Source organism: Gadus chalcogrammus, chromosome 9, assembly GCF_026213295.1.
Source record: "Gadus chalcogrammus isolate NIFS_2021 chromosome 9, NIFS_Gcha_1.0, whole genome shotgun sequence".
NCBI lineage: Eukaryota > Metazoa > Chordata > Actinopteri > Gadiformes > Gadidae > Gadus > Gadus chalcogrammus.
In genome coordinates, this window is record NC_079420.1 from 15,204,289 (window position 1) to 15,224,187 (window position 19,899).

Consider the following 19,899-nt stretch of genomic DNA (forward strand, 5'->3'; position numbering starts at 1 on the left):
CTGTCCGGGTCGATCCGTTCCCCCCCCCCCCCGGTCGGGAACAAATCCGAAAAGGGGAGCTCGGTTGCCGGTCTGCTCGGTAGCCGTTAGGGTATCCGGACTGTCCAGGGGTGGTCCCGCCGATTCCGCTCGGTGGGGCCTCCCGTCGAGTGTGTTTGGGTACCCGGAGGGGTGGGTCCGTCCCCCTCGGTCCCGCCGTCCTCCGCTGACGATTCCGCTGGGGTTGAGGGGGCCAGCCCAATAAGCGGGTCGGCCAGTTCGTCCGGGCCGTCGTGGCTGGTCCCGCAGGGGTCGGGAACCCGGGACGGGGTTCCACAGTCGGTGGAATATGGGGTAGTCCCTGCCTATGAGTAGTGGTACGGGAAGGTTGGGCACGATCCCCGCCCGTGTCACATACACCCCTCGGGGGGTCCGCACGACCACATGACAAGTCTCATACTTGCGGGTGTCCCCATGCACACAAGCGACCTCTATTGGCTCGCCCCGCCGTCCCCCCTCTAGGTCTGGGCGTAGGAGGGTCACTACACTGCCGGTATCCAGGAGGGCCTCAGTGTCCTTATTCCCTACCCGCACAGGGAGAGTTGGGGCCTCGGGTTTCTGATGTGACCATCAGGTGGCCAGGAGACACGATCCGGACCGTCCCCCGTGGGCGAAGGCCGAAGGCACGGACACATCCCTGTTTCCGGTACACTGTCGGGCTAGGTGCCCGGTCCGTCCCGCAGCTGTAGCACCCTCGATCCTCACGGGGTTCCGGGGAGAAGGTCGGCGGCCTCGGTAGGGGCGACTGTCGCACCTGTCGACTGATCGCAAGAACCGAAAGGTTGTTGCGATCCCTACGCAGCTCGGCGGGCCGCGATGGGTTCCGGGTGCTGACACTGAGCTGTTGAGCCACCTGTCAGTTCTCGAGCTGCCGGACCAGCTCGTCCACCGTGTCGGGGTGGTTGTTGGCGAGGGTTGTCCCGGCATCTGGCGGGAGCTGACGGATGGTGTGATCGATCAACACCCGATCCAGGAGGCTTGGTCCTTCACCGGTCGCGAGTCGGTGAAGCCGGTAAGAACACGAGACACAGCCTTTTAAAGGGTGTCCTCTATTCGGCCGATTAGGGTGACGTAATGGACGCCCTCTGGCTCCGTCTGCTGGATACCGGCGGTACACGCCCTCCACAACCCCTCCCCTGGGCCGCCTGGCCCGAGGGGTTGGGACCGGGTTGCCACAGTGTGTGTACATGTGTATCCATGTGTGTGTAAACGTGTGTGTGTAAGCGTGTGTGTATGTGCTTTTTTGTGAGATGGGATGGTGGTGGGGTTGGTTGGGGGTCAAAAGGAACTCTAAGCATCATTCAGCAATGGATTGACACCTGAAGAAAAATAGCCTCAGGACTAATCAATTGGGATGCGTCTGGATGTATCACCTTAGCTACAGCAGTTTGTTTGAGCGTGTGTGTGTGTGTGTGTGTGTGTGTGTGTGTGTGTGTGTGTGTGTGTGTGTGTGTGTGTGTGTGTGTGTGTGTGTGTGTGTGTGTGTGTGTGCGTGTGTGTGTGTGTGTGTGTGTGTGTTGCGTGTGTGTGTGTGTGTGTGCGTGTGTGCGTGTGTGTGTGTGTGTGTGTGTGTGTGTGTGTGTGTGTGTGTGTGTGTGTGTGTGTGTGTGTGTGTGAGTGTGTGTGTCCATGTGTGTTTGTGTGTGTGTGCGTGCCTGCAGATGTGCACGTGTGTAAGGTGAGCAGCAGGCATCAGCAGCATTTATGTCCAGTCAGCAAAGATCCAGTCTGCCTCTGCAGATTCATGAATAGATCACTATGTGTTGCGTTTGTGCAACAGAATAGAATGGAATAGAATAGGTTTTATAGTAGACATTAGATAAGCTACAGTAATATTTACTGACCATACATTCTTATTCAATCATGCTCCTCTTGGACACATGTGATATTCTGTTTGTTGTGTGTGGAGGAGTGTGTAGCTGTGAAGGATTTGCCCATGTCTGATCAGCCTTCTCCTCTCTTTGTTTACCAGAGTCCCTCTTGTCTCCCTAAATACCCTCAAATGTGTTTGCATTTATAAGAACAAAACCCTTAAATAGCCACTTTATATTAATCTTCAGGCTTCCATAATCCATTAGCAATTGATTATTGATGAAGGAATAAAAGACTGGGAGTAGTAATGAGCCGAGTTGAGACCAGGAATATATTTGCTTAAGTGCTGATTTAAATGAAGGCCAAGCTGTAACGTTGTGTCAAGTCAATGTCACTCCGACTTTAGACTCCCTGTGCTCCTCAATAAATCATCAAAATAAAATGGATTCAAAGCAAATATATATAAAGAAGAAGAATATATCCCACACAATAGGGACATAAAAAAAATACGTACACATGCCATTCAAAGTTTGTTAAATAATGATTTGATTAGAATAATTATGAAATATTTGGTTCTTGTTTATAGTTGCCGAATGCATTTGATAGGTGTTATTAGTGAGATTTGGGTCACCATGGTTATGATTATTTGGCCAGTGCAATTTGTTCTGAAAGATGCAGTGCAAGTCCCACTATTTTCTTTACATAAGTTGTAGTTTGAATTAACTGTAGTTTCTACAGTTTCTATACTATGTCAAGTATGATTGATTATTTTACCTCAAGTCGAAGGAGAAAGTAGCATTCCTAGTATTTTCATCAAGGTTTCGTTTTCTGCCTTTTTTTGCGCCCTCCAAAGCAGTCGCCATCAGACGTGCGAGAGGAACTCATTAGACGCCTATGAAGCGAACAGTGGGCATGTCTGGGGAATAGCACCATAACATTACACAGCCACTCAAACACGTCTAGTGACACCAAACAGGCCTGTACCTCTCATTCTGCTCTGAGAATGGCTTGGCCTGCAACATCAAATAGAAAAGTGGGGATCTGTATGAAGTGAATAATTGTAAGAAATTCACATGAACTAAAGAGGACTCTTTTTTTGTTATAAAAAGTTTTTCGATCAATGCAATCATAGCACAGTTCAATAAGTTGTCACACACTCCATTGAGCCAAAGTGTCCCGGCACATCACAGTGAGTTCACCTGAATGGACTTGCTGGAGTCTCGTTATTGTCATTGATCTGGAGACTGGAGTTACTTCTTACGTATGTGTCTGGTCGGTGCCACACAGTTGTAGCAGGCTGTTATATGAGCACTGCAAGTGTGCAGACAAGCAGACAGACGTAGACAGACATACTTAGAATGGACATACAGTCTCCTCTAATGACCTAAAGCTGTTTTCTTGTCTACTCTTTTACCGTTGTGATGAAGTCCTTTTTGGTGTGGCTGGTTCTGTAGTTACTAGTTACTAGTGAGCCTATTCCAGTGTACAGGGGGAGTAAATGTGAGGCTTCATCATGGGATAAACATTGGTTTCACTGATCAGACTAACTATGGGTCTGATCTTTAGTCAGTGGAGATCACTATCTGTGCCCTGGTGAATAAAAGTATCAGACCCATGGTAAATGTTAAGAGATCAACAACCGTGTTTGTCGAGGGGCCTCTCTGAAAACGTATTTTGAGCACTGTTAAGATCCATTCGTCGTTGCAATTATCAACATTATCTCCTCCTTGTCATCGTCATTGTATTTACTAAATCTCAATTATGCATCAGTGATTTTGTAGTGATAGTAATAATAATAATAATGTTTATCTTAACATTATTAAAGAGAGAAATAGGACCGCTTCGTGTTTTATTCAAGAGAAGTTGTTCTCAGTTGTTGGTCTGTCGTTGGTTGTTGTGCGTGTCGGTTAACTGTGAGGAAGACCATCCTTCATAGACAATCAATGTTGTGCTGAGGAAGGGGCTCCTCCCCATCCATCCTGGCAGAGGGTTTATCGTCGGCCGTGAGAGTTCCCCTCGATCCAACAAGGCGATGGAGCGAGGGGAAGTGTATCCACTTCTGCTGGACCAAGTGTATCCACATGCTGCTGGATGTTCGATATGAACATCCAAAGCCAACCTCCTGTTTGCTAAAGCTCTGGGCTTAATAGCTCCTTTACCGCATGGGGCTATCACCTCCAGCGTTGGCAACAAATGATTTATTCTCCAGCACAATATATTAGATCCAAGCCTCCAACTAAGTAAGGTTTACCTCATCATGCTGCCAGGTGCAGTCAGAAATGAAATGCATGGAAATCGTGTTCAAACTTTATGGTGTTTGGTGTCACGCCAACAAGGGAAAGTTATTTTACTTTTCCAATATGCTTTTATGCACTGCACTCACACACACACACTCACACACACACACACTCACACACACACACACACACACATGCACGCACGCACGCACACACATGCCCGCACGCACAGACACACACTCACACTCACACACACCCTTATTTGCTCTGCAGGTATTCATTAAAACTTGATGTGAATGAGTGAAGCCAATAATCTCCAGCCCGTGAACAATCCTCCTGCAGTCAATAGGTTTGCTGCTCCAGAAAAAAAGCAAAAAAAACCTGGGACTTATTAAACATTAAAATGCCGGTCCCGGGGGAGATGGGAAAGACTTCCTAGTGATCCTCTGTCTTCTCCAATTAGCATCTCCTGTTCACCTGCCACCTGCATAGGGCTATGGACGAAGAGGAGGTAGAGGAGGAGGAGGAGGAGGAGGAGGGGGAGGGGGAGGGGGAGGAGGAGGAGGAGGGGGAGGGGGAGGGGGAGGGGGAGGGGGAGGAGGAGGAGGAGGAGGAGGGGGAGGAGGAGGAGGAGGAGGAGGAGGAGGAGGAGGAGGAGGAGAGGGGAGGTAGGCTTTGCCCCCCTGTTCGCTCTGTTCGTGACATTGCACAGTTAGTACATAACGGCGCCATAACTGCTCACTGTGGGTGGTTTAATTACACCGCGCTGCATCCAGGTGAGAGGCCAAATAATGAGTCATGGTCTCTCCTCCACCCGGGACGCTCCTGCTCTTCAGGAAACGCTGCCTCAGCCTCTTCCTCCTCCTCCATCTCCTCCTCCTCCTCTTCCTCTTCCCCTTTCTTTTTCTTCTTCCTTTGTTCAAGGACATACCAGCTTGTCCCAGATTTCCCATCAGCAGGACATGTGTGGATCGTTTTGGATACCATGATGAAACAAGATCCCATGTTCCCAACCTCCTCCATCTGCTCCTTCTCCCCCCCACCACCTCCTCCTCCTCCTCCTCCTTTTCCCCACCGAGTCCTCCTCCACCACTTCCTCCCAATACCTACCAACTCCTCCTTTTCCCCTCCTCCTCCTCCTCCTCCTCCTCCTCCTCCTCCTCCTCCTCCTCCTCCTCAACCTTCTCCTTCTTTTCCCCAGCACCTCCCCCCCCTCCTCCTCCATCTCCTCCCCCTCCTCCTCCTCCTCCTCCTTAACCTTCTCCTCCTTTTCCCCTCCTCCTCCTCCTAAACCTTCTCCTCCTTTTCCCCAGCACCTCCGCCATCTCCTCCCCCTCCTCCTCCTCCTCCTCCTTCTCCTCCTCCCCCCCTACCTCCTCCTCCTACTCCTTTTCCCAGTCAGCACCTCCTGCTCTAACGTTTCTGTAAATCTACTTCTCAGTAAAAGTTAACATCATAACGTCAGAGCAGTCCTCCTGGTTGATCTGGGTTGGTCACGGCGTCGCACTGAAACTAATAACGATAATAATTGTATTTTAGAAAATTAGAATCTCAGCAGGCCGGCGAGGGCTAGACGCAGAGGAAGATGAAGGGGTTTCCAGATGGACTCAACATTGAGGACGGAGGGGAGTGCAGGACAGATGGCGACAGAGAGAGACGGAGGAAACATCGTATCAATGTTTCTCCGCCCTCATGTGAAGAAGGGGCAGGAAACAGAGTTAGTCTGAGCAGACAGGCAGCAGGAGAGCAAGGGGACAAAGTTACTCAGACAAACTTTTGACGTGCACGCTCACTCACTCACTCAGTCACTCAGTCAGTCACTCAGTCACTCAGTCAGTCACTCACTCACTCACTCACTCACTCACTCACTCACTCACTCACTCACTCACTCACTCACTCACTCACTCACTCACTCACTCACTCACTCACTCACACCTGAGGGATACATGACGACTCAAGTTGGCTATATCTGATACATGCTAATATGATGTATAGCTAACATGCCAATACATACATATGCACTGAAACACACACACACACACACACACGCTCGCACACACCTATATATGCAGAAGCAGGCATGCACACAAAACACGCACTCTGAGCATGCACACAAAACACGCACTCTGAGCATGCACACACGCACACACACACACACACATTCTCTCTCTATCTCTCTCTCTCTCTCTCTCTCTCTCTCTCTCTCTCTGTCTCTCTCTCTCGTTCCCTCTCTGTTCATCCTCACATCCGCCAGCCGTCTGCCAGCCGTTTCAAAAGGCTAGCTAGTGCTCTTTGTTATCAGCGGGAGCCACATGAGGTGGGACGTTTTCTGGGTCACACAGCAGAACGGAGGCAACGGGGAGAACATCAGAAGAGCCCATAGGAAGCAGAGGGAAGGTGGGAGATGACTGGGAGGATTGGGGGGGAGGTCACGTTAAGAAGCATTAAGAGGGATGGAAAACTGTTTTGTTACATCTTGGGCTCACTGCGGCTCCATTGGCTGCCTTGAGGTCCTTTTGTCTCCTCCAACGCTCCCCGCACGCTGCTGTTGGAGGGGAATGACTAATGACTCCATCCAGACTCAGCTAGTTAACTCCCAGAGAGAGGACTCTATTATTTAGGGGACTGTGTAGAGTCACCGTGAAACAGCAGGTACCGCATCCATGTTTGGTTTTGTGTTTATTTATCATTGTGTCTCTTCTTATAAAGGTATAAAGTGTACGCCCGGCCACTTGAGAGGTTTGTTTTAGAGCAAACATGAAAATAAAAATACAATGAAATATTCATCTCTTTGACAATGCAAAATATGTCTTAAGCAGAGAGACACACTTTGATGAGGCATATTTAATGACAATGTACAAACGTAATGACTTAGTCTGTGTTTGCATCTCTGTGTGAGTGTGCATGTGTGACTCTGCGTGTATGAGTGTGCGTGTGTGAGTGTGTCTTCGGGACTATATGCTCCTGTCCTACTCTGGCAGGCTGCCATGTGCATGATAAACACAGCAGTCTAGGGATTTCCCAACATTGTAATGAAATTCACATAATTTAAAAGAGTGATTAACTTAACTTAACTTTTTTCTCATTTTCTTTTACATTGTACCTTTTGTTACCGTGACACGCTGGTTCTCCTGCCTGGCTCTGGTCTCCTTGCGGTCTGGGTGAAGGCCGCTCCCGTCCCCATCTCTGTATTATTAATTGAGCTGGAGGGACCTGAAGCCAAGTGGGGCTGGCAGGTCCACAGCGCTTCTCTCAGTCGTCGTTAAGTCTGTGAGCTTGGGGTCACCAGCCACTATCTGTGCCAATAACTTTTCTTACACGCTCCTGAGATACACTATCTCGCTTGCTCACTCTCTCTTTCTCTCTTTCTCTTTGTCACTCTCCCTCTCTCTATCTCTCCTTCTCTCGTCTCTCTTTCTCTCTCTCTGTTTTCTCTATCTTGCTCGATCTCTCTCTGTCCTGCTCTCTCTCTCTCTCTCTCTCTCTCTCTCTCTCTCTCTCTCTCTCTCTCTCTCTCCCTCTCTCTCTCATGCTCGATCTCTCGTCTCTCCTAATCTATCTCTTTCCCTCTCTTGCTCTATCTCTCTCTGTCTATCTCTGTCTCTCTCTTGCCACTCTCTCCATTTCTATCTCTTTCGATCTTTCTCACGATTTACCTTTGAAAAGCTCTCCTAATAAACAAAAATATTTCTCCTACGTTCAAAAAGGAAAACACATAATTCCCCAATATGAATTAGACATCCAGACATGTGTTTCTCTATGCCTGTTTGCATGACTGCGTTTATACCTGTGTGTGTGTGATCATGTGCATGTGTTTGAGGGTTTGTATTTGTTTGTGTTTGTGTGCTAGTGCGTGTGTGTGTGTGTTGTTGTGACTTTAAAAAGGGTGCAACCTGGAACAAAGATATTTATACATCACATGTGTGTGTGTGTGTGTGTGTGTGTGTGTGTGTGTGTGTGTGTGTGTGTGCGTGCGTGCGTGCGTGCGTGCGTGCGTGCGTGCGTGCGTGCGTGCGTGCGTGCGTGCGTGCGTGCGTGCGTGCGTGCGTGTGTGTGTGTGTGTGTCAGTGCCTACTTTCTGTTTGTCTTGTCTTAACCTTACTTTAGCATTTAGTTTAGCATTTACCTAAGCATTTATTTTTGTATTTTGTACTTTTATTCTATTGTATTTTTTCCTGTGTTTTTCCACTGCTGCTGGGCTGGGATTAATAAAGTTGTATCTCATCGAAATCTAATCTATTTTGCTGTGTGTTTGTATGTACGTGTCTACGTGTGTGTGTGTGTGTGTGTGTGTGTGTGTGTGTGTGTGTGTGTGTGTGTGTGTGTGTGTGTGTGTGTGTGTGTGTGTGTGTGTGTGTGTGTGTGTGTGTGTGTGTGTGTGTGTGTGTGTGCTTGCTTGTGCGTGCATGTACGATATTTGTGTGCGTGTGTGCGTATGTGTGCAGTGCTGAGCCAGTGTCCGGTGGGGGCGTCGGCCAGGAGGTGTCACTCCATCTACAAGGGCTTCGCCCAGTGTCTGATGAGCCTGGGGGACAGCCTGACGGACGGGGCGCGGCAGGACGAAGACGCCCACGGACTACACTCCATCTGCAGGTCAGTGGGTCAGCCGCTCATCATTCAGAGAGCCATGGGACCAGGAGCCGCTCTGGAGCCTCAGGGTGAGAGGTGAACCCTGGGGCGTTTGGTCCCTGAGGAGTTTGAATTTCCCTCGATGTTTTTCTGACGGGGCGTCCCACCAATGTAACGGTCACAGTGTTTGACTCCTGACTTTTGAAGATTCATTTCATTGAAGTCATTGAATAAGTTATTTTCCAAATATTTGATGAAATTGCTCTGGATATGATCGTAATTATCCAAACATCTTAGGACTACTGGCCCGGCAAAACAACAGCCCTTGATTTAAAAAAGTTCAAGGGCTGTTAAAAAAAGACATCCACTTGTACTGATGTACTGATCGTACATAAATGTAGCTTGATCTGTTTGAGTTCACATTCCCTCCAGCTGTAAATATGATGCAGAGTACTGAAGTCAGGAATGAAGATCTAACGGAGGATCCTAGCGGCGTGAACCGCAGAGGAAGGCTGGGTAAAGGGCCATCGAACCAACAACCTCACGGCGGATGTGTGTGTGAGTGTGTGCGTTGGTGGATGGGTGTATGTGTGTGTGCGTGTGTTTGTGTGTGTGTGTGTGTGTGTGTTTTGGTACGTTAGTGTTGACGTGTGCGCTTGTGTGTGCGTGTGTGTTTGTGTGCGTGTGTTTGTGTGTGTGTGTATGTGTGTGTGTGTGTGTGTGTGTGTGTGCGTGCGTGCGTGCGTGCGTGCGTGCGTGCGTGCGTGCGTGCGTGCGTGCGTGTGTGTGTGTGTGTGTGTGTGTGTGTGTGTGTGTGTGTGTGTGTGTGACACCCAGATTCAGGCATTGCATGTTACCATCCTGCGGTTGTCAACTCTATTCCTTGCGGTACCAATTAAATGGCTAATCCAGCAGGTCACACACCCTAGATTCAGGTTGTTGCTACAAAGAGTATCTGTGAACACACACACACAGTCACACACAGTCACACACAGTCACACGCAGTCACACACACCTTTCGTTGCTCCCTTCTAAACTCGTCCATGTTCACAGTGGATCCTGGTTCCCTACTCCTACATTCTCAGTTCTCTCCTCCTCATCTTTATAATCTGCCCTGACCTTTCACCTTTCACCTCCGCCCCTGTACTTCAAGGCTGGTAATGAGGAGGTTCTGAAGATCGGCTTGACACACACACACACACACACACACACACACACACACACACACACACACACACACACACACACACACACACACACACACACACACACACACATACACACTTGTGGATGCGATCGCACACACATAAACACACACACACACACACACACACACACACACACACACACACACGCACACACACACACACGCACACACACAAAAACACACACACACACACACACACACTCTCTTACACACACACACACTCTCTTACACACATACACACACACACACACAAAAGCATACACGCACGCACTCTCACAAACCCAAAATCACACATACACAAACACATGCATACATAGGTACACACGCATGCAACCACACAAAAAAACACACGTACACACACACAGACACACACACACTTACATACATCGATACATACATACATGGTTTTATAGGCTTGCAAATTCCCCCCTCCTCCACACACACACACACACACACACACACACACACACACACACACACACACACACACACACACACACACACACACACACACACACACACAGGCACACTGTCACAACACTGCAGTGTGAATGGGAGTTATGCAACTAGGCCAAGGCTGCGGCTCCTTGAGATCGTCCCAGGAGTGCACGACTGCTTATATTTTCAATATCTTCACAAAAGACTCTCTGCCACTAGAAACTTTCCCTCGCGCTCCAAACTAACGAAGGAGATGGAAAAAACCTCTTTGCCGTAAGAATAGCAAACGGAATTTGGAGGACTTTTTTTGACGCACAATTTCATCATGAGAAAAGAAAGAGGGGAAGACAGACGGAAGGAAATTGTGAATTGTGTTTTGTTCAAATAAAGCACAAGTATAAAAAGCCTTCGTAATATGAAGAGGCAGGCGAAGAAACCCACTGCTACTGCTATTTCTGATGCAGACGGAAACCATTCAAGGCTGGCAGCACAATTTGGTGATCTCTGCTAGCTAAAGCCCTGCCAGTTTATCTTTTAATTTGCGGTTTCTTGTAGAATAGGTTTACGTGCTTCAATGTTAAAAATAAACGTCATTGTTCCCTTTTTACATTGCTGCAGCTCCTCTCCCGCCCTTTGTCAGAGAGGTTTGGTTTGAACTCTTGTCTCTGGAAGGCAGGAAAGGCTCAGTCTGCTCAGACTGATCAGCTGACCGCCTCCGTGGCGGCCAGCCGTGGTTGGGCAGCTGCACAGTGCGTGTGCCTCACGGCCCTGAGGCCCAGCCTCCGTTCAGCCGTACCTGTAGGAGCCTAAAAGTCAGGCCCAACGCAGAGTGCGTAGGGCACCAAGTACCCGGGGGGGCACCAAAAAGTAAGGTTTGCAAAAAAATAAAAAAGATGATTACTTTATTGAATAACTTTTTTTAATATATATTAGTTATGAAGAAGCCCACCGTTGTTTTTTCTTAACTGTATAACCTATCACTCAATTTCGGCAAATTAGATGTTTTTACCTAATATATTTAAAGAGGCTCCCCTGCCCTCCCCCCCTCCTTCCGCTTGCGTAGGGCACCGAAACGGCCAGCAGCGGCCCTGATCCCATCCACCCAAAACAGTCCCACCAAGACTGGGACCGGATGTCTCACAGGGGTAGAAGTTATTTGGGAGCTATCTTATTTCAAAGATGCATTGTTCTCAATGGGATTTCTCAACATCACAGGAACAAGTGTTCCCGTGATGTTGAGTGTAAAGGCGGATTATGGTTCGACGTCGACGCAATGCAAGTACCACACAGGTGCTTTGACACGGTTGAGGCCCTTGCGGTGAACGCAAGGAAGGTCCGCAAGGACCTAATGGGTCCGTAAACCCCCTTGCGTCGACGTGGAACCATAATCAGCCGTTAAAGCTCTTCTGTTCCTCTGTGAATTTGCTGATTGAGAAAGGTGTGTCTATGGCCACATCCCATCTTGTGTTATCGTTACTTGAAGTTGCTATGAAGTAGTTAGTGACAACTCTACAGCACTGATGATGTACTCCTCTTGATTTCACCAAAGATGGAAAATTGGGTTTTAAATGTGAAGCCAAGGTCTAGACATGTTTAGGCCAAGCCACCAGGCAGATTCCACTCTGTTTGAAGCTAAAATATTGACAATGATAAAGCAATGCTTTTATTTTACAATGTGAGACCTCATTTCGTGTGTGTCGTGACTTTATCTTCTATGTATTACTCCACTTAAGTTCTTATTTTAATTGAACGATTTTTGTGAGGGTTGTTGTGACATAAGAGGTGTTTCTTCAAGGAAATAATACTATGCTAGGCTTTTTTGTTTAGGGCTTGGACATGGGGCCAAATGCGGGCCAAATGCCACACACACACACACACACACACACACACACACACACACACACACACACACACACACACACACACACACACACACACACACACACACACACACACACAGAGCCGGCTGTAGCCTGAATATGTGTGTGTGTGTGTGTGTGTGTGTGTGTGTGTGTGTCCCCAGGTCCTGGGACCAGTTCCACGACTGCGCCAACGGGGCCATGGCGGGCTGTCCGGAGGAGGCGGCCGTGGTCTGGGAGTCTCTGCGCCGGGAGTCCAAGAAGATGCAGTTCTCAGGGAACCTGTACGACATGTGCTCCCCCCGCAGTGCCCAGCCCGCCCCCCGGGAGGACATCAACCAGGAGTCCCTGAGAGCCCGCGCCCACCCCGCGGCCGGCCCCGCCCACTTCCTGCTTCTCCTCCCTCTGCTGTTGCTGTTGTCATGGATACAGTGAGATACCCTCCCCCCACCATCAGCACCAGGACTGCTCCACTTCTTCTCCTGAGCACAGAGACTAGCGCCAGTGTCCACCTTCTGCATGTTCATCCTCTCTAGTAGCACTGCTCCGCTGGTCCACACGTATGCTTTGCCTTCAAGGTTATTGACACACACACTCGCACACACATAGAAACGCACACATACACACATGTACACACACACACACACACACACAGCTGCACATCATTTATACAGACGTACATATATACAAACACACAGAGACACACACACACACACACACACACACACACACACACACACACACACACACACACACACACACACACACACACACACACACACACACACACACACACACACGCTCGCACACACACATAAAAAGGTTAATTAGAGGAGAAAATGAAGAATCCCTTCTCATGAAAACCCTGATGGAAAACTGATTGACAAATTTTGAGTTGTATAGGCTTATTAATACAGACCCTTGTAAATCCTAGAATCAAAGGGAATAGATCCCAGCCACATCCCATGAGAGGGGCCTTTCATCCTCATTATCGGCTCAACAGGGATCGGCCCTGGATCCTTCCCCTGGGAACCCTAGGGGTCTGCCTATGGGACAAGGTTCTATGTATACAGTGAGGGTCTGCCTAACAGACAAGGTTCTATACACTAAGGTTCTATACACTAAGGTTCTCTACACTAAGGTTCTATACACTAAGGTTCTATACACTAAGGTACTCTACACTAAGGTTCTATACAGTAAGGTTCTATACACTAAGGCTCGTATACAGTGAGGGTCTGCCTAACAGACAGGGTTTAAGGTTCTATACACTAAGGTTCTCTACACTAAGGTTCTCTACACTAAGGTTCTATACACTAAGGTTCTCTACACTAAGATTCTATACACCATGGCTCGTATACAGTGAGGGTCTCCATCATCAAAGATATTTTTTTATATATATTTAGTTTAACACGCACTTATTGCATGTGTTTGACGGCGTAGATGGAAGTTAGTTTAAGCTACACATGCAAAATAGGTGAGAAAATTTTCTTTTTCTGAAAAAAGTATTTTCTAGAATTGTGACGGAAACACCAGAGTAGAAGATATATTATCCATTATGATTTGGTTTATTATGTTAATCTACTATCTTAAAATTGGTCAATACAAAAGATTTTAACATGCTTGATAGAAAGCTATATTTATATTGTGCATAATTCACAGCAGGGGCTTATATAAACAGGAATAATTTGAATGGGGAAATTCCATTGACAACATGTCACATTATCTCTTACAATGTGTTGCCATAAAATCAACAACACAGCTAAATATAAGTGTTAGAAACCTTATATCTTACAGACATGTTTTAACTATGCAATCTGAATACTGTAATTGCCATGGAAGGCAGAATAGGAGAACGGTTTTAAGGTGGAATTAGATGGGGCTGGCAATTAGTTTTAGGTTGAGAGAACCAATAGACCGACATTTTATAATTAGATGTATAAGACATTTCTTATTTTTTTAGAAGGTTTGCTCTAACATCCTAAATTATTTCTTGGGCCGGAAATATTGTTTGTATTGTAGATTACAATGCTATATGTATAACACAGACTTTGGTAACATCTTCATAGGTGTTTGGTGGATCTCACCCCCTCCTGTAATCTAGTTAAATACATTAGCAAACACAAATATACAATTTAAACAAATGAACTCTGCTTTCAAACGAGATTCCCTGTTTCTGGGAACAGCGAAACAAACCTTACATCTGAGTTATGGTCAAAGAGCAGCAGCAGCAGCCTGTAAAGGATTACAATTTGCGTACGTTTCATCGATCCAAAGAAGAGTCCATGAAAGAGAAACCAGACAAGTTTAACCACTGGGGGGGGATGGATTCATGTTGGTATAACCTTGGTCCCCAAACTCCCCATTAGCACCTTCAAAATGTCACCTCGCTAGGGTCTTTAGATGAGAACATAACTTAAAGTATAAGCCTTATCACGTTAATGAGGAGCTACCTTAATGAGAAGCTACCTTAAGGAGGATCTTAACGAGGAGCTACCTTAATGAGGAGCTACCTTAAGGAGGAGCTACCTTAACGAGGAGCTACCTTAAGGAGGAACTAACCCAACAAGGAGCTACCTTAACGAGGAGCTACCTTAACGAGGAGCTACCTTAATGAGGAGCTACCTAAACGAGGAATTACCTGAAGGAGGAACTACCTTATTGAGGAGCTACCTTAACGAGGAGCTACCTTAATGAGGAACTACCTTAAGGAGGAGCTACCTTAATGAGGAGCTAGCTTAATAAGGAGCTACCTTAATGAGGAGCTACCTTAACGAGGAGCTACCTTAATGAGGAGCTACCTTAATGAGGAGCTACCTTAACGAGGAGCTACCTTAACGAGGAGCTACCTTAATGAGGAGCTACCTTAACGAGGAGCTACCTTAATGAGGAGCTACCTTAATGAGGAGCTACCTTAACGAGGATCTACCTTAATGAGGAGCTACCTTAATGAGGAGCTACCTTAATGAGGAGCTACCTTAACGAGGAGCTACATTAATGAGGAGCTACCTTAATTTGGAGCTAATTAAATTAGGAATTACCTTAAGGAGGAACTACCTTATTGAGGAGCTACCTTTATGGTAGATTTAGTTTGTCTTTAAAAAGAGGATTATTTGTCAAGAAGTTTTTGGTTTACAACCGAATATGCCTTCCCTTAATTAATTTGTCGGTCACCTCGCGACAAAAGTCGCGAGGTGACCAGACCAGACACACACACACATGAACATACACACACACACACATACACACACACACGCACACACACACACACACACACACACACACACACACACACGCACACACACACACACACACCACACACTCAACACACACTCAACACACATACACAAATAAGCAAAACACACTCTGATTAATTGAATATAAAACAGATCGACCTGTGCATAGTGTGGATATAAGAGTTATATGAATACTGGGATATTTCAATAAGCAGTGATATATTTCATAAAATCACATGCCATTTCTATCGTGTAAATATATTCCTTGCTACTGAATAGTTTTTCTAAAGGTTGTTATAAAATAGCCTTGGGAAATCTTCCAGATAATCAAGTTTGCGTTTCAAAACCACCATCAGTCTGGCCTTGGCGGGGCAGCAAGGTATTTCCACATACGGGCTAAGCCTTATGTGGCTCAATATACTCCAGCAAATCAGATGGAATTACCAGGTACGGCTCTATCTCGCCTCACTTCCACCTTCATGGCCCCTGTGCCCTGGTTCAGCATAGGAGCACACCCGCCATGTTCTGAGTGACGCCTGTGTGTGAAGAGGCTCATCGTTTTGTATAGGTCGGCAGGCTCCAACGCTCCCTGGAGACATTAACTTCAACTGCTGACTCAGCCAATATTTTGTTGATTCTGGAGAGGCTTTCAGCGGGCTGGGGGCCAGACTGATCCGCAGTGAGCAGCAGCATGTGGACTCACGAGATCAGGATGGTCTCATGGGGCGAGTGAGCAAGGGCAACTGGTCATTACTGATAAACCTGTTTAAACCCACCTGTAGGCCTCATTAAGGCAGTTCAAAGAAACTAAGATCATTTCATACATGTAAAAAAGATGTGCATTGAAATCAATACAATCTATTGAGAAAAAATATCTAATCCTTGACTGTATTGTTGCTGTACTTAACTATAGTCTGCTTTTTGCTTGTGTGCACGTGTGTGTGTTTTTGTACGTGTGTTCGTGTGTGTGTGTGTGTGTGTGTGTGTGTGTGTGTGTGTGTGTGTGTGTGTGTGTGTGTGTGTGTGTGTGTGTGTGTGTGTGTGTGTGTGTGTGTGGGGGTGTGAGAGAGAGAGAGAGTGAGAGTGAGAGAAAGGGAGAGAGTGAGAGAGAAAGAAGAGAGAATCGGAATGAAAGGAAAAAAAATAGTTATGTAAATAGGCTTATTGGCATCAATATTTTATAATTTAAATCTTTCTGCCTCAGAGGTTTCTGATCTGAGTAGGCTACACTGCTTTTAGAATGTTGAGCTCCGCTGAGTTTCGAGCTCTGTGGTCTTTCTATGGGGGACTTATGGGGGAGGAAATTTGAGTTTGAACCCAATGTGTGCAACGTCAATCAGCTTTGCTATTCAGCCACCACCTTTTCCGCCATACCCACACCTCCACATCACATATACCAGCAGAGAACGGGTAGACATGAGAGGGGAACAGGACACTAAACATCTCGCTAGCTAGCCAGCTAGCTTTGAAGGAGCTACAGTGTCATTCCCAGAGGCCGGTCATCAAAGGGAATGGAAACATGGAGCACCAGGATCAAAGAATTTCTGCCTAACACACTGACACTGCAGTGGACGGACCGTCCAGCAATCCCTCGCTAGGGTTCAGTTGGTGGACATCACAAGAGAAACATGTACAAGTACATTGCTCATTTCTGTTGTTAGCGTCTGTACTTTCAATATGTTGATGAACAACTATGCCGTTTATCTCTGCATCTGTTTAATATCTCCCACCACATCTTGCCCTTTGTGCGTTATCCTGTTGTCTGTAGGCCATTACTTTCGGGAAGTTCAAATGTGACTTGTCAATTCCTTTGATATGTGACCTCCAAGTTTCCCTGGCTCCTGCCCTGCTTGCTACATTTTGTCTGGGCTCTCCATCTCCCTGAATGGACGTTTTGCTACCTTTATATGAAGAAAAACCCAATAAACCAACAAGTTCAAAAACGTCTAGTCATTCACTGTGGTCTCGTCCAACATTCGTTTGCAGTGATTTCTTTCCCAAACTGCATGCTCAAATTTGAACGCCATGGTTTTGATAAATGACGCTCTAAACGTGTGTATTTAATGACCAGGTCCCTGCATGCCTGTCTATCTGAAGGCCCGGGGAGCCGCCAATAGGCTGTCATTATTTCTGCATAATTGCTGCATCATTTGTATGACTAGATAAGCACTTACACTTCAGAATGATTGATATATAATTCCACATTACAGTGATCGTACACTTGTTTGATTTGTTCACAGGTCTCCTTTCTCCCGTATTCGTCCGCACCTCGCGTAGATTCACTGATCCCAGCAGCCAGATAAAGCCCTGTGCGAGGGACATCATTTGAGCCTGTGCTGCTGAAGCACTACAGTAGCCTAATTATTATCGAACTCTGTGGTGCAGTTTGCATGTTTAGACAACCGCAGAAAAAGACTGCGGTCCATTCAACGTTTTACGATGCAATTAAACCAAGAAGTCCACCATCATAAGAAAACGAGTGGTGAGCAAAGTCGGCAGTGGACTTTTCTCTTAGGCCTATAATTAATGCTTTCATTTTCCTCCCTTCGTGTAGTGCTTGACAAATCTATAAAATCGTCCACTAGTCGGATGACACTAAAGTAGCAGGGCCCACAACTTTTTTCTTGTCCACTGGCTCTAACTACTAGTTAATACAAATACTAGTTTATCCATGAGCCCCCTACCACAGGGAGCGTGTGGCCACGCCCCCTGCAGCGTGTGGCCCCGCCCCCTGCAGCGTGTGGCCCCGCCCCCTGCAGCGTGGGGCCCGCCCCCTGCATTGTGTGGCCCCGCCCCCTGCAGCGCCGTCTCTGCGCTGTGATGCGTCGTGGAGCTGATCTACGTTCTTCATCCGAGCATTGTCCCTCGGCCCTCAGGGGACGGCCTGACCCGGGGAGGTCAGGCCGCTACAGCTGAGGGACACAGCCTTCCTCTGGGCCCCTGCGCCGCTGCAAAGGGGCCCCCAGCAGGACCTGCAAACACATGCAGGACGGGGTCAGTCTGGCCCCCATGCTCGATTCTACGGCCCTGAGTCCTGAGGGGGAACAGCTCTTTGCATGAGATCTGACGGGAGGGGCAGGGGCAGCCATACAGTGTGCTGTAGGCCGTCTCAGTACGCCCTGAAGTGCCGGACGCAGCCTAGTGTTTTGACCATCAAGCACCCTAGTTCATAGATCCGGTCAGTTCTTGGGGAACCATGGTTGTGTAATACAAGCTGGACGGGCACTGCTCTGCCTTACTGTACTCCCCCCGCCTTGGGCCCTTGTTCATACCTCAGACAGCGATTGCAATAGACATAATGCATCTCTTTGTATTTTTTTAGATGTATTTTTCAAGTCTATGTATTTGTGTCTATCTGTGTGTATGCGCACGTGTGTGTGTGTGTGTGTGTGTGTGTGTGTGTGTGTGTGTGTGTGTGTGTGTGTGTGTGTGTGTGTGTGTGTGTGTGTGTGTGTGTGTGTGTGCATGCGCGCATCTCTCAGGTGAAAGACATTAATGTTAGATGCAGGAGCTGCTCCCGGTTATTTGCATGGCTTTGCTAAATTAATATTTTATTAGTGCCGGATGCCTCTGTAGGCATAGAAGCACCAGCAGTTTAGAAAGTGAAGATGCTGTGCAAGTTTACACAGCAAAGTAGGGGTGTAATTTCCCTACAAACACACACACACACACACACACACACACACACACACACACACACACACACACACACACACACACACACACACACACACACACACACACACACACACACACACACACACACTAATGAGCAGTTACCCTCAGAACCCTCAATCAGGTGAACCTTGTGTGTTGACAGGTGGGCGGGGCGTGTGACGAAGAGCCAGATCAGACGACAGTAGATCATGCCAGCCCAACACCCTGATCCAGGACTCCATCCTTTAGTTCTCTGGAGAAGCTCATTACATCCCCCCTCTGGCCTTCTCCTCCTTTAGCATATATATATATATATATATTTATTATAAAGGACTTCTCTGACACTATATGCAGAGCTCCTGTATGGAGAAGTCCCACCTCCCAGACAAGAACAAGCTGGTCTAAACTGCTTAATGAGCACCTTGCCGTATAACCTGAGACGCTCCTCAAAGATTGCCGTGTTTACAACAGATTAAATATAGACTAATGATCGCTTTGGGGAAATGCGTAACGTAGTACAGTAAATTGATGTAACGTCAGACCGCAGCTCCATTGCCCCAGAGTATTAGCAGTACTCTGAAAGTATATTAACAAAGCTTTCACCGGCTCTAAATTTAGATATTCGTTGATAACGGATCCAGTTATCACCTTTTATTAAGCCTACAATTCGTAGGCTTGAATCTCTGTGAGTGAAAGAGGAGATCTCCAGAGGGCCAGGGTCCATCTCTTCCCTCATATCATATATAAGAGAAGAGACTATTACTGTCAACGGCATTTACATCAGATCGATCTTTCCTCTACGGTGCACTACAGAGCAATATAGCAGAAGATGTAACCAATTGTTTCTG

At 47.2% G+C, this 19,899-nt stretch overlaps 1 protein-coding gene across 1 annotated transcript in view; it reads left to right on the forward strand.

Annotated features, from left to right (window-relative positions):
* The window catches only part of LOC130388632 (neuritin-like protein), a 32,134-nt gene extending 19,380 nt beyond the window's left edge, over positions 1 to 12,754 (forward strand). The window contains exons 2-3 of the mRNA XM_056598050.1: positions 8,534 to 8,681; positions 12,326 to 12,754. Coding sequence (XP_056454025.1) covers positions 8,534 to 8,681; positions 12,326 to 12,596 — 419 coding nt within the window. The 3' untranslated portion in view covers positions 12,597 to 12,754. The remainder of the gene's footprint in view (positions 1 to 8,533; positions 8,682 to 12,325) is intronic.
* The last annotated feature ends 7,145 nt before the right edge of the window (positions 12,755 to 19,899 follow it).